This window comes from Ahaetulla prasina, chromosome 15 (genome assembly GCF_028640845.1).
Source record: "Ahaetulla prasina isolate Xishuangbanna chromosome 15, ASM2864084v1, whole genome shotgun sequence".
In the NCBI taxonomy this organism is placed as follows: domain Eukaryota; kingdom Metazoa; phylum Chordata; class Lepidosauria; order Squamata; family Colubridae; genus Ahaetulla; species Ahaetulla prasina.
Genome location: NC_080553.1, coordinates 12554492 through 12569491, shown reverse-complemented (window position 1 = coordinate 12569491; position 15000 = coordinate 12554492). Strand labels below are relative to the sequence as shown.

Below are 15000 nucleotides of genomic sequence, written 5' to 3'. Positions count from 1 at the left end.
TTTTTATATCTATTTCTATATTTATCTCTCTCATCTATCTATATATCTATATATCTATATCTAATCTATATCAATCTATATCTATCTATATCTATCTATTTTCTCTCTCTCTCTCTCATCTATATCTATATATCATCTATCTATATCTATATCTATCTATTTTCTATATCTATCTCTATATCTATTTATCTCTATCATCTATCTATATCTATATCATCTATATCTATCTATCTATCTATCTATCATCTATCTATCATCTATTTATCTATATCTATCTATTTTCTATCTCTCTCTCTCATCTATCTATATCTATCTATCTATCTATCATCTATCTATCTATATCTATCTATTTTCTATCTCTATCTGTCTTTCATCTATCTATCTATCTATCTATCTATCTATCTATCTATCATCTATCTATCTATATCTATCTATTTTCTATCTCTATCTGTCTTTCATCTATCTATCTATCTATCTATCTATCTATCTATCTATCTATCTATCTATCTATCTCTACATCTATCTCTACATCTATCTCTACATCTATCTCTACATCTATCTATCTATCTATCTATCTATCTATCTATCTATCTATCTATCTATCTATCTATCTATCTATCTATCTATCTTGTTTGCTTCCCGCAATACCTAGCCAAACATAATATGACGGTACAATAGATTCCAATTATGCACGAGGATGAAGAATAACAGAACGAGAGATTTGGAAGGTACCGTGGAGGTCTTCTAGTCCAACCCTCTGCTCAAGCAGGAGACCCTATATTATTCCAGGCAAGAGTCTGTCCAGTTTCTTCTTGAAAACCTCCAGTGATGAAGCACCTACAACTTCTGAAGGCAAGCTGTTCCACTGGTTAATTGTTCTCACTGCCAGGAAATTTCTTAGTTTTAGGTTGCTTCTCTCCTGGATGAGCTTCCATCCGTTGTTTCTCGTCTTACCTTCTAGTGCTTTGGAGCATAAGTGGACCCCTCCTCTTCTTTGGGGCAGCCCCTCAAATACTGGAAGACTGCTATCCTGTCTGTCTGTCCCACTGAGCCCATTGTCAGAGAGGTGCGCGTAATTACCTGGCATCACCACGAATGACCCCTGTGGCTCCATGGCAACCAAACAGGCGCTGAGGATGGAAGGAGAATCCGCAGAGGAGATACCACACATCCGACACACCTCCTTCAGCTGCTTACTGATTGTCTGCAGGGAGCACTCTCCCAGCAGGATGCTCCAGTCTGAAAAACAGGAAAAAAATGGTTGTGGTGGGGGGAGAGAAATGTGGCTGTCACCTAGACTTTTCTCCCAACCAGAAGTCAAAGCAGAACAAAGATTTTAGCCCATCGCTTCCTGGGGGAAGGAACATCCTGGAGGACCATGTCTGACGGGGTGTCATGTTATCATTTAACTCAGTGGTTCTCAACCTTTATAGTGCTGCGACCCCTTTAATACAATTCCCCACGATGTGGTGACCCCAACCATAAAATTATTTTTGTTTTGAATTTATCGCGCCTGAAGCCGTATTGGCTAGCGATCTGAACTGCTTGCGATTGCCTTGAGGGCGGAGGCATTAAAGCGGAGACTCCTCCCCTATTAAGTTTATCGCGCCTGAAGCCAGCTTAGGCTAGCGATTGGGAGTGATTACAGCTGGCTTGAGAGGGAGACATCAGAGCAAAGATTTCTCTCTTTTTTAATTCATCGCGCCTGAAGCCGAATTCGGCTAGCAATTTGAAGAGCCTGCAGCTGGCTTGTGGAATCAACCACTGGAGCGCGATTCTTCGACTCGCAAGTATACTTCCCACATTTCCGATGGTCTTAGGGACCCCTGGCAAGTCGTCATTTGACCCCCAACAAGGTCGCAACCCACAGGTTGAGAACCGCTGATTTAACTCCTGTGCAGTTTTTAGAATCGGATCTTGTTTTCGGTCAACTCTGAAGCTGGTCTGACTTGAAGCCATCTTGGAGGCTTCAGTCTTACCACAATGGTGTTGAGGGATTAAGTGGGGGGAGAGAGAATAGAAATTTATTTTATAATTTAATTTAATTTAGTTTAATTTATTTATTTTATATATTTATTTTTTTTAATATTTTTATTTTATTTTATTATTTTATTTATATTGCCGCCTATTCGTCCATGGCGACTCAAGGTGGCTTACAGACTATAAAAAACCTCATTTAAAAACAGTGAAACTAATTAAAAAAAATCAAATAAACTAATGTAATAAAATCAGCCCTGAACCCCACCTTCCGCCCCAGTGGCAGCTGATCACCCGAGCCATTGAATGGGCTCCATCCTGAACCAGGTCTTCAGCGTCTTCCGGAAGAGAATTAGAGTGGGGGCCGTTCTAATCTCTGGGAGGGATGATGTTTCAGAGAGAGGGAGCCACCATGGAGAAGACCCTTCTTTTGGGTCTCCCTCGGGAATGGGATTTGCAGCATTCCCTGCCTCCCTGCTCTAATGGGTCGGGTAGATCTGACCGGCAAGAGACAGTCCTTCAGATAACCTGGTTCCAGGCCAGCTGATGTTTTGTAGCCAAAACAAAATAGTTTCCCCTGAGAACCAAGGACATTCCCACAGGTGTTAGTTTGTGGGTTGAAAAGAGGAGGAGTGAAGTTTCCAAGCAACCTTGATTGGACCCTGTTTGGAAAAGTGGGGGGAAAACTTTACTTTCAATTAAGTGAAAATCGCGGGAACCTTTAGAGTCGGTTTTCACCAATCCGTGCCAATATATGTCCAATAAACCTCTTCTTTGAGGAATCTTTGCTTGCCTCGGAGTTCTGTTTGCTACAGACTTATTACTTGGAACCCTGACAGTTTTTCCTTAGCATCATTTTCACCTGTCTTGTCCCAAAGGTGCTTTTTCAAAAGGCAACTTTTCGTTCCGTCCCGCCCCTCCACGCTACAAAGATTGGGGACCACTGATAAAGGTGAACAGATGGTGATCCGGAGCTGTTTTGTTCCAGGATTATTATTCCAAAATAATTTACCAACAATCAAATGCCACACCCGTGTACATCTGTGTCCTGTCAAATGTATTTTTGAGGATCTTCTGACAACAGAATGCAATCGATGTTGCGTGCTTTGGGGCAAACACTGTCTAAATTAGGGCTTTTATACCTTTTAAATTTTATGTTTTTAATGTTGGTATTTAGACCTGTGTTTTCTGACATGAATAAATAAATAGCAATCCGCTCTGACAGCGCCTCAAGTTCCTACGGTCGACCAACTGGGAAAGGAGGCATGGTGGCGCAGTGGTTACAACGCAGCGTTGCAGGCTAATTCTGCCGACTGCCAACAGTTCGAATCTTGCCAGCTCAAGGTTGACTCAGCCTTCCACCCTTCCGAGATTGGAAGGACCCAAGATCGTTGGGCGCAATAGGCTGACTCCGTAAAACTTGCTTAGAGAGTTCTGTAAAACACTGTAAAGCGGTATATAAGTCTAAGTGCTATATCTTAGCACACTTTGGAACGAACTTCCCCCGGGCTTACGCCTAATACCTGACCTTCGGACCTTCCGCCGCGAACTGAAGACACATCTTTTCATTCGCGCGGGGCTGGCTTAAATTTTAAATTTTAAATTACATAAATTTTATCGATTTTAAATTTTTTGCTAATTTTAAATGGGGTTTTGGTTTTTATAAATTTTTAAAGTTCTAGGCTAATTATAATAAGTTTTTTAACTTGCATTTTAAATTTGTATACTGTAGTGTCTGTATTTTATTGTTGCCTGTACACCGCCCTGAGTCCTTCGGGAGAAGGGCGGTATAAAAATCAAATAAATAATAATAATAATAATAATAATAATATCTAAAGGCCTTGTAGCCCAGGTACCTTTCAGCTCCCCGTGGCCGAGCCGTCCAAGGCGCCCAATCACGACTCTCCAGGGAAGGGACGTCATCTGGATGATCCCGATGCACCATTCCCATAGCTTCTGCAAGCCAATTTTACGTGCTGACACCTTGCACCTCCGTGATCTGGAGGGAAAAGAGAGTAGTAAGAGCTGTAAGCAGGCATTGCTTTGTTTTTTCTTTTTATGACCCGTCATTCCTTTATTCGGGATAGAGTCAAAGCGACTGAATGGAGCTGAGCGTTTACTGGCCAGAGGTCCTTCCTGACACCTACAGGGAGTGCGCAACAGATATTTTCTGATTGCGCCCCGAGAGCGAAACATCTGTTTGGAGATGAGTGTTTACTGGCCGGATGCCCTTCCTGATGCCTATGCAGAGTTCATAGCAAATATTTTCTCTTTGCACTCTGATGGAGAAACATCTGTTTGGAGATGAGCTTTTGCTGGCCGGATGCCCTTCCTGATGCCTACAAAGAGTTCATAGCAAATATTTTCTCTTTGTGCCGTGACAGAAAAACATCTCTTTGGAGATGAGCGTTTATTGGCCGGATACCCTTCCTGATGCCTATGCAGAGTTCATAGCAAATATTTTCTCTTTGCACCCTGAGAGAGACACATCTGTTTGGAGATGAGTGTTTACTGGTCAGATGCTCTTCCTGATGCCTATGCAGAGTTCACAGCAGATTATTTTCTTTTGGCGCCCTGCTAGAGAAACATCTATCACCGCCTAGGACTGAATTCTCAATCTACTGAGTGGGAGATGAGCATCTTCACCTTTAAGCCACCACGACGCTGGGCTATAAAAGCGTGCACTCAATGCCTTTAAACAATGTATTTATGACCAGGAAGTCCAGCACGATTGTCTCCTCTAAAGTTTGCCGCTGTTTTAGAATTGCGTTCGCGCAATATTGGAAGGAACATAACTTACCACCAGAGGGATTGATTATCCAGAAAATATTTGAATGTGCCGAATTGAATAAACTAACCTTAGAATTAAAAGAAAAAGATGATTCGGAATATTATGCGGTTTGGAAAAAATGGTATAGGTGGATAGACGACAGAAACAAAAATAGGTAATATTCATACAAAAGCTGAGGATGTATGCGTGTGTGTGTGTGTGTGTGTGTGTGTGTAAATGTAGATTTTACTTGAACTATTAATCCAAAGTATATAAAACTGACACTGTCTATGTGCTAGAGTTATGGTAAAAAAAACCTACAATAAAAATTATTTATTAAAAAAATTTTTGCAGCTGTTTGGTTTGGCTTTTTTTTTTTTAAAAAGCCTACCTGTTTGGCAAATCAATGTTGACAATGCAGGTTTCCAACAAGTCCCCGTGCAGGTCAGTGCAGGAGGCCAGAAGCCAACGCTGATCGTGAGAGAGACAATACCCCACAAAGAGCACGTTATACTTCTGGCTGGCTTCGCCAAAGGTCTCCCCGAGCTCCGTCTGCTTGTCTTTGATAGGTGCCAGGATAAATGGAGGGGAGTACAGCTGAATGGGACTCGGCCGCTACCCAAAAAAAACAAAAAAACCACACTTTAAATTAGTAACACGGTTTCCCAAACGCCTGGGAAAGGGCGTCTTACGAAATGCTAACAGGGTTGGGACCAGAGGTGAAATCTAAAAATTTTCCCTACCGGTTCGGTGGGCGTGGCTTAATTGGTGGGCGTGGCTTGGTGGTCAGGTGACTGAATGGGCATGGCCAATAATAATAAATAATAAAAATAATAAAGTATAGAAAACTTGGGAGCGCACTGGTCTACCTTCTTTAAAAATAGAGGCACTGATCTACTAATTGGCTTTTTTTGGGAGGCACCGGTCTACCTTCTTTAAAAATAGAGGCACCAGTCAGCTCTAGAGCGGCCCTTTGAAGTGCCATGGCAGTCATTTAAGGCCGTTTGCAGTATATCACCACCGAGAGCTTCAGGGACAGAGAAGAGGAACAGCGAGGTGTGGGCGGTGGGAGGGGGTGAGGCTGGGATTTTTGCTACCAGTTCTCCAAACTACCCACCCCCATCGCTACTGGATCGCGCGATCCGGTCCGAACTGGGAGCATTTCACCCCTGGTTGGGACCATCCCAGATTTGCCAAAGGATGCCGTACTTCGGAGCAGCGGTGCTACTTCGGTTTGAGAGGAAGAGAGTGGGCCCCAGAATAGCTTCGCTGGGCTTCGGCACTCACCTCCGAGTTCTTGAGCGTCATCTCAATGCTGGCAGCTGGTCCGAAACCGGTCAGAGACTTGATGTGAATCTGGGTGGGTAGCGGTCGCCTGCACTGACAGTAGACGGAAAATGCCAGGGATTTCAAGTGCTGGATATAAAAGATCTGCTCGTCCTTCATGGTCTGCAGCATATATTGGCAAGGCACAATCTGAAGGAAAAAGCAAAGCCGGGATTCGCCAAGAACCATAGCAAGAGCATGTCAGCGTTCCAGAAAAACCTGTAACTCCAAGTAAAAACTCTGAAGCAAGCATTTTCTGAAAGTTCTATTTACTAGGATAGGTAAACTGGCACGTCTGGGAAAACCCGAATCTGAGAGGTCTGGGTTTTCCCTCAGTCAATCAAAAAACCCCAAAACCATCCCCTCATTCCTCGGTCGATCACATGTTCTGATTGCCAACCGTCCTATCTCGAGACAGCACTCCAACCGCTCCTCCTCCGGATGCAGGATCGGCCTTACCTTGACCGACAGGAAGGATGCTATGATGTCTAAAGACAACCCCTCTACTAAATCCCGCCCCCCCCTCCTACTTTCCCACACATGAGAAGGTGGCAGCACGGAAGCTTCCGGCTTAATATGGCTTCCAAAGCTGACATAGCATTTACAGCAGAGTTCCTCAAACTTTTTAAACAGGGGGCCAATTCACGGTCCCTCAGACTGTTGAGGGGGCTGGATCTGCTGGGTGGGCATAGCTAGGTGATCATGTGACTGGGTGGATATGGCCAATTTAGCAGCCCATTAAAATTAAACTTTTAAGTCATTAAGCTGGTTAGAGAAGGGATGTGGCTGCCTTTGGGGGCAGTGAGGGACTTCTGTTTCTGTGTATGTGTGTCTCTCTCCTTCCCTCCCTCCCTCCCTCTCTCTCTGGAGGCTGGGGAAGCAGGAGGGGGCGATATAGGTGGGGTAGCCTCGTGGTCCTGCGCAGGCTGGATTAATGGCTTCAGTGGGCCATATCCAGCCTGCGGGCTGTACTTTGAGGACCCATGGCTTAGACTTATCTACCGCTTCACAGTGCTTGACGGCCCTCTCTAAGCGGTTTACAGAGTACAGCCTCTTGCCCCCCCCAACAATCTGGGTCCTTATTTTACTGACCTCGGAAAGATGGAAAGCTGAGTCCTACCTTGAGCCGGTGAGGATCAAACTGCTGACAGTGGGCAGAATTAGCTTGCAATCCTTCATTCTAATCACTGCACCACCACGGTTCTTAATAGCAATAGCGCTTAGACTTAAATACCGCTTCACAGTGCTTTATGGCCTTCTGTAAGTGTTGTGACTCGTCCTCCCTCCTCTCCTCAGCCGGGCCCCTCCCGTCTCCAACCGGGCCTTTTATCAGACTCTGAGTCTGATAATGAAGATGAACGGCCTGTCATGCCTCCAGGCCCCGGCCCCGGCCCCATGCCCGGAGAGGATTCCAGGAGTGAACAAACAAGCCCGAGAAACCTCACTCATATGGCGTGTGTGTGTTCCTTTGGCTCAGCCATCAGAGGAAGCCAGCCAGGGATTGGAATTGCTCGGGCCTACTCCTTCTGACCCCTCCTTTTCCCAAACAGCAGAAGACAATTCAAAGTGGGAGGACCCTCGCTTCCGGAGATCTGAGAGGCGGCGCCAGCAGAAGGAAGGGAGGGGCAGGCCTGGATAAATGCTGAGTCATGGAGCCACACCCCACAGCCTATATAAAGGACCTGCTTTTGGCATTCCAACCTTAAGTCAAGCAAAGTCTCATCTAGTTTGCTGAAGTCACAACTTGGACTCCTGCCTGCCCTGAGAAACCTGGAAGGAATTTGGCAAAGCTGCAAAGGCTTCGTTGCCACGCTGGATACGGACTTCCTTGACCCGGTCATCGGAGGGGGAGGGGGACACGACACTAAGCGGTTTACAGAGTCAGCCTCTTGCCCCCCCAACAATCTGGGTCCTCATTTTACCAATTGCAGGAGGATGGAAGCCGGTCAGCTATCAGTGGGCAGAGTCACCCTGTGATACTGCATTCTAACCACTGTGCACCATGGACGGATGGATAGATGGATGGATGGATGGATGGATGGATGGATGGATGGACGGATGGAAAATAGCAATAGAGCTTAGACTTATATACTGCTTCACAGTGCTTTACGGCCCTCTCTGTGCGGTTTACAAAGTCGGCATCTTGCAAACCGAAACAACCTTGTATTTATGACGGTCGCAGCGTCCCGGGGTTACGTGATCCCCTTTTACGACCTTCTGACAAGCACCAGTCAACGGGGAAGCTGCAGTCACTTCACAACTGGGTTACTAACTTATCAACTGCAATCTTCAGGAGCAGCAGACACTTTTCTTGAGCCGCGGTGGCGCAGTGGTTAGAGTGCAGTACTGCAGGCTACTTCTGCTGATCATCGGCTACCAGCAGTTTGGCAGATCGAATCTCACCAGGTTCAAGGTTGACTCAGCCTCCCATCCTTCCATGGTGGGTAAAATGAGGACCCAGATGGTTGGGGGCAAGAGGCTGACACTGTAAACTGCTTAGAGAGGGCTGTAAAAGCACTTTGAAGAGGTAAATAAGTCTAAGTGCTATTACTTTTCCTTCCTCCCTCCCTCCCTCCCTCCCTCATTCTCTTTCCTCATGGCGGAGTAGTCAGAATGCAGTACTGCAGGCTACTTCTGCCCACTGCCAGCAGTTCGATTCTAACTGGCTCAAGGTTGGCTTAGCCTTCTGTCCTTCCGAGGTTATTAAAATGAGGACCCAGACTGTTGCGATCAATGTGCTGACTCTGTAAACCGCTTAGAGAGGCTGTAAAAGCACTTTGAAGAGGTAAATAAGTCTAAGTGCTATTACTTTTCCTTCCTCCCTCCTCCCTCCTCTCCTCAGCCGGGCCCCTCCGTCTCCAACGGGCCTTTTATCAGACTCTGAGTCTGATAATGAAGATGAACGCCTGTCATGCCTCCAGGCCCGGCCCCATGCCCGGAGAGGATTCCAGGAGTGAACAAACAAGCCGAGAAACCTCACTCATATGGCGTGTGTGTTCCTTTGGCTCAGCCATCAGAGGAAGCCAGCCAGGATTGGAATTGCTCGGGCCTACTCCTTCTGACCCCTCCTTTTCCCAAACAGCAGAAGACAATTCAAAGTGGGAGGACCTCGCCCGGAGATCTGAGAGGCGCGCCAGCAGAAGGAAGGAGGGCAGGCCTGGATAAATGCTGAGTCATGGAGCCACACCCCACAGCCTATATAAAGGACCTGCTTTTGGCATTCCAACCTTAAGTCAAGCAAAGTCTCATCTAGTTTGCTGAAGTCACAACTTGGACTCCTGCCTGCCCTGAGAAACCTGGAAGGAATTTGGCAAAGCTGCAAAGGCTTCGTTGCCACGCTGGATACGGACTTCCTTGACCCGGTCATCGGAGGGGGAGGGGGACACGACACTAAGCGGTTTACAGAGTCAGCCTCTTGCCCCCAACAATCTGGGTCCTTATTTTACTGACCTCGGAAAGATGGAAAGCTGAGTCCTACCTTGAGCCGGTGAGGATCAAACTGCTGACAGTGGGCAGAGTCACCCTGTGATACTGCATTCTAACCACTGTGCACCATGGACGGATGGAAAATAGCAATAGCGCTTAGACTTATCTACCGCTTCACAGTGCTTTACGGCCCTCTCTGTGCGGTTTACAAAGTCGGCATCTTGCAAACCGAAACAACCTTGTATTTATGACGGTCGCAGCGTCCCGGGGTTACGTGATCCCCTTTTACGACCTTCTGACAAGCACCAGTCAACGGGGAAGCTGCAGTCACTTCACAACTGGGTTACTAACTTATCAACTGCAATCTTCAGGAGCAGCAGACACTGTAAACTGCTTAGAGAGGGCTGTAAAAGCACTTTGAAGAGGTAAATAAGTCTAAGTGCTATTACTTTTCCTTCCTCCCTCCCTCCCTCCCTCCCTCATTCTCTTTCCTCATGGCGGAGTAGTCAGAATGCAGTACTGCAGGCTACTTCTGCCCACTGCCAGCAGTTCGATTCTAACTGGCTCAAGGTTGGCTTAGCCTTCTGTCCTTCCGAGGTTATTAAAATGAGGACCCAGACTGTTGCGATCAATGTGCTGACTCTGTAAACCGCTTAGAGAGGCTGTAAAAGCACTTTGAAGAGGTAAATAAGTCTAAGTGCTATTACTTTTCCTTCCTCCCTCCTCCCTCCTCCCTCCTCCCTCATTCTCTTTCCTCATGGCGGAGTAGTCAGAATGCAGTACTGCAGGCTACTTCTGCTGATCATCGGCTACCAGCAGTTTGGCAGATCGAATCTCACCAGGTTCAAGGTTGACTCAGCCTCCCATCCTTCCATGGTGGGTAAAATGAGGACCCAGACTGTTGCGATCAATGTGCTGACACTGTAAACTGCTTAGAGAGGGCTGTAAAAGCACTTTGAAGAGGTAAATAAGTCTAAGTGCTATTACTTTTCCTTCCTCCCTCCCTCCCTCCCTCCCTCATTCTCTTTCCTCATGGCGGAGTAGTCAGAATGCAGTACTGCAGGCTACTTCTGCCCACTGCCAGCAGTTCGATTCTAACTGGCTCAAGGTTGGCTTAGCCTTCTGTCCTTCCGAGGTTATTAAAATGAGGACCCAGACTGTTGCGATCAATGTGCTGACTCTGTAAACCGCTTAGAGAGGGCTGTGAAAAGCACTGTGAAGCGGTACCTAAGTCTTAAGTGCTCTTCTTCCACCCAACTCCAAAAGACCTCTGCCTCTTTCCAGGAAAACCCACCTGAAGAATGAAAGAGCTCCTCATGTTTTCAGGGAGGTTGTCCAACATTTCGGTGTAACAGCGCATCAAGCTCAACAACCAGAAACTGGCAGAAGACGATTCCTCTTCCGTGGTGTAGGTGAAGGGATCCACCATATAGATGACCACAGCCGGTGGGTAGGCATGGCTGTCCGCAGACTCGGGTTCCGTGGGGATTCCTATCCTCTCCCTCTCTGCAGAGCTACAAAAAAAACAACAACAACAACCACAAAACAGTGATTTATGTCAAGGGTTGACAACCGCCATAGGAAGAAGCGGCCATGGGGAGAACTGAGCTTCAGTTTCCAAAAAAATATAATTAAAAATGCATCATTTGAGGATTAAGGGCTATCTTGGCATATTCCTAAACCTGGATTGAAAAGAGGGCACAGGCTCCTACCCAGCACAAAGATTAAGCACCCTGGCTGAAATTAATAAGCTTGTGTGTCTCTCTATTATAGAATTATCTGGTAATTAACTTTGACCGGTGCCAGTAACCAATTTTTGCTATTACAATTACAAGACCAGCAGGGGGCAGTATGTGGCTGAATATTATTATTATTTCCTTATTGAGACTCATCAGGGATCTCCAGTTTTATTTCTCTGGGGTTCAAACTCTCTACCAAAAACTAATTTCATGTACCATTATATTTTAGATGACTTTAGAGGTCGCCTTTAGCTTAAGAGGTAAAGGATCCCCTCGCACATATGTGCTAGTCATTCCTGACTCTAGGGGGCGGTGCTCATCTTTGTTTCAAAGCCGAAGAGCCAGCGCTGTCCGAAGACGTCTCTGTGGTCATGTGGCCGGCATGACTCAATGCCAAAGGTGCACAAAACGCCGTTCCCTTCCCACCAAAGGTGGTCCCTATTTTTTCTACTTGCATTTTTTACCTGCTTTCGAACTGCTAGGTTGGCAGAAGCTGGGACAAGTCACGGGAGCTCACCCTGTTACGCGGTGGTAGAGATTCAAACCGCTGAACTGCCGACCTTTCGATCGACAAGCTCAGCGTCTTAGCCGCTGAGCCACCGTGTCCCACAGTCCTTAGCATACAACTGGAATTGACCCCCTCAAATTTCCATCCGTTAAGCAAGGCGGTTGCTAAGTATGACCTTCTTGCCATGGTTGTTAAACAGATCGTGCAGTTAAGCTAACTGCATGGCCGTGAAGCGAATCTGCTTCCGTGGTTGATTTTGCTCGGCTGGGAAGGTTACAAATGGGGATCACGTGACCCCGGGGCCATTGCAACCGCCATAAATGCATGCTAGTTGCCAAGAGCTCGAATTTTGATTCATGTGACCACAGGGATCCTGCCCAACGGTTGTTCATCGCAAAAATTGTCATAAGTCAATTCTTCCCATTTTAACTTCAAGTGTCCCTAAATGCATGGTTGTAAGTTTTTTTGTTTGTTTTTTTTATTTGCATTTATATCCCGCCCTTCTCCGAAGATTCAGGGCGGCTTACATTGTGTTAAGCAATAGTCTTCATCCATTTGTATATTATATACAAAGTCAACTTTTATTGCCCCCAACAATCTGGGTCCTCATTTTACCTACCTTATAATGGATGGAAGGTTGAGTCAACCTTGGACCTGGTGGGACTTGAACCTGCAGTAATTGCAGGCAGCTGCTGTTAATAACAGACTGCATTAGTCTGTTGAGCCACCCGAGGCCCACGGTCAAGGACTACCCAGTATACAGATTTAGGAACTGTCCAAATCCTGATCTCAGCAGTATTTCAGGAAAATCCGAAAGGTGCTTTTTAAAAAGACAACTTGGACTTGCAACCGTTGCAGCATCCTCATAAGCATGTGATCAAAATTTTGGACTCTTGGCCACTGGCATGTACCTATGACAGTTGCACTGTCCCTGGGAGTCGGGGGGTGGGCAGGTGATCATGGCAAAAGATCATGGCGAAGAAGATGGGATAAACACTTCAACCTAGGACAGGGGTCGGCAACCTTAAACACTCAAAGAGCCACGAAGGTCTTAATCGTTTAATTCTGGAGCCGACCTCCTTTTTCCTCTGCTGACAGGAAGTCCGGTTCCCCCCCACCATAGAGTCTCCTCCTAGCGCGGCATCCTTTTTCCTAAGCGAAAGCCCTATCAATTGCGGAGCCGACCAGCCACAGGGAGCCGCCGCAGAGAGGGATGAAAAGAGCCACATGCGGCTCAAGAGCCCCAGATTGCTGACCCCTGACCTAAGAGAAAGGCCCGAACTCAGAAAGGTAGACTTACTTGTCTTGCCCTTCTTGGGGTTGCTGCGATGAGATTTGCCCTGCCTCTGCATCTCCTCCTGGGACTGTGCTTCCTTGAGGTCTCTCTGAGGGAATTGCCCCGGACGTTGGGTTTTGACCTTGAGGTAGGCCTCCGCTGAACCCTGAAGAGGAGGTAGTACTTGTCTGGCTAATACTGGAGGAGGAGGAGGAGGAGGAGGAAGAGGAGGAGGAGGAGGCCAAGAGCTGGGGCACTGAAGAGCCTGGGGCTGTACTGGTACCCAACGGGAGACCAGTGGTCCCGTTCGCTGAGGAACTGAAAGATGTGCCAGCCGAAGGAGCCGTAGATCCAAGACAGGCCGAGTTGGAGGAAACCGATCCTGCGTTTCCAGATGTGGTTTGTTCCACGTTAGATGACGATGGAGGTGCCGGTTGATGTTTGGGTGGCGTCAGCAGACTGCTATCAAGTTGCAAAGTAGCTAAGTAAGGTGCTGGAAGGACAAACGGGAAGCAAAGGAGGTAAAAGAAAACTCGCGCCAACGCCAAAAACACGCCAGACAAAACAATCAAAAGAGCAGGAGTGGCGTAGAAATGGAACATTTTGGTGATTTATTTTTATTAATGCACTCGTATCCCTCCTTTATTACTATCAAAAATAACTCTAGGTGGCAAACGTATCCAACAGACCTTCCTCCTCCTATTGTCCCCACAACAATGACCCTGTGAGGTGAGTTGGGATGAGAAGAAAATTACTGACCCAAAGTCACTCGGCTGGCTTTCATGGCTAAGGCCAAACTAGAACTCACGGTCTCCTGGTGATTGACCTAAAGTCACTGAACTGGCTTTCACGGCTAAGGCCAAACTAGAACTCACGGTCTCCTGGTGATTGACCTAAAGTCACTGAGCTGGCTTTCACGGCTAAGGCCAAACTAGAACTCACGGTCTCTTGGTGATTGACCTAAAGTCACTGAACTGGCTTTCACGGCTAAGGCCAAACTAGAACTCACGGTCTCCTGGTGATTGACCTAAAGTCACTGAACTGGCTTTCACGGCTAAGGCCAAACTAGAACTCACGGTCTCTTGGTGATTGACCTAAAGTCACTGAACTGGCTTTCACGGCTAAGGCCAAACTAGAACTCACGGTCTCTTGGTGATTGACCTAAAGTCACTGAACTGGCTTTCACGGCTAAGGCCAAACTAGAACTCACGGTCTCCTGGTGATTGACCTAAAGTCACTGAACTGTATTTCACGGCTAAGGCCAAACTAGAACTCACGGTCTCCTGGTGATTGACCTAAAGTCACTGAACTGTATTTCACGGCTAAGGCGAAACTAGAACTCACGGTCTCTTGGTGATTGACCTAAAGTCACTGAGCTGGCTTTCATGGCTAAGGTGAAACTAGAACTCACGGCCTCCTGGTGATTGATCTAAAGTCAATGAGCTGGCTTTCATGGCTAAGGCCAAACTAGAACTCACGGTCTCCTGGTGATTGACCCAGTCACTGAACTGGCTTTCATGGCTAAGGTGAAACTAGAACTCACGGTCTCTTGGTCATTGACCTAAAGTCACTGAACTGGCTTTCACGGCTAAGGCCAAACTAGAACTCACGGTCTCCTGGTGATTGACCCAAAGTCACCCAGCCGGCTTTCCTGCCTAAGGCAGGACTAGAACTCGTCACCGTTTCTAGCCTGGCGCCTTAACCACTGGGCCATACTGGCTTTCAAACTGCAAACATTTATCACGTAATTTTGAAGAATGGGAGGGGGGGAAAAAGCAAAGGGGAAGACTGGACTTCCCATGTCACTGCTAGTCTATTCTTTTTCTAGTTTTCTCCTTTCTGCACTTTTATTCTCTTCTGAACCTTTTTTCCTTTTTTTTAATGTTCCAATTGTTGATTATTATTATTATTATTATTATTTATTTGATTTTTATACCGTCCTTCTCCCGAAGGACTCAGGGCGGTGTACAGGCAAAAT

The 15000-nt window shown here is 46.6% G+C and overlaps 1 protein-coding gene across 1 annotated transcript in view; it reads right to left on the bottom strand.

Moving 5' to 3' along the window:
* The window catches only part of MED13L (mediator complex subunit 13L), a 196234-nt gene that overhangs the window by 13777 nt on the left and 167457 nt on the right, over window positions 1–15000 (bottom strand). The window contains exons 21-26 of the mRNA XM_058157983.1: window positions 13047–13515; window positions 10794–11013; window positions 6035–6223; window positions 5139–5362; window positions 3834–3976; window positions 1081–1239 (exon numbers count right to left, since the gene is read on the bottom strand). Of these exons, the coding sequence (XP_058013966.1) occupies window positions 1081–1239; window positions 3834–3976; window positions 5139–5362; window positions 6035–6223; window positions 10794–11013; window positions 13047–13515 (1404 nt within the window). The remainder of the gene's footprint in view (window positions 1–1080; window positions 1240–3833; window positions 3977–5138; window positions 5363–6034; window positions 6224–10793; window positions 11014–13046; window positions 13516–15000) is intronic.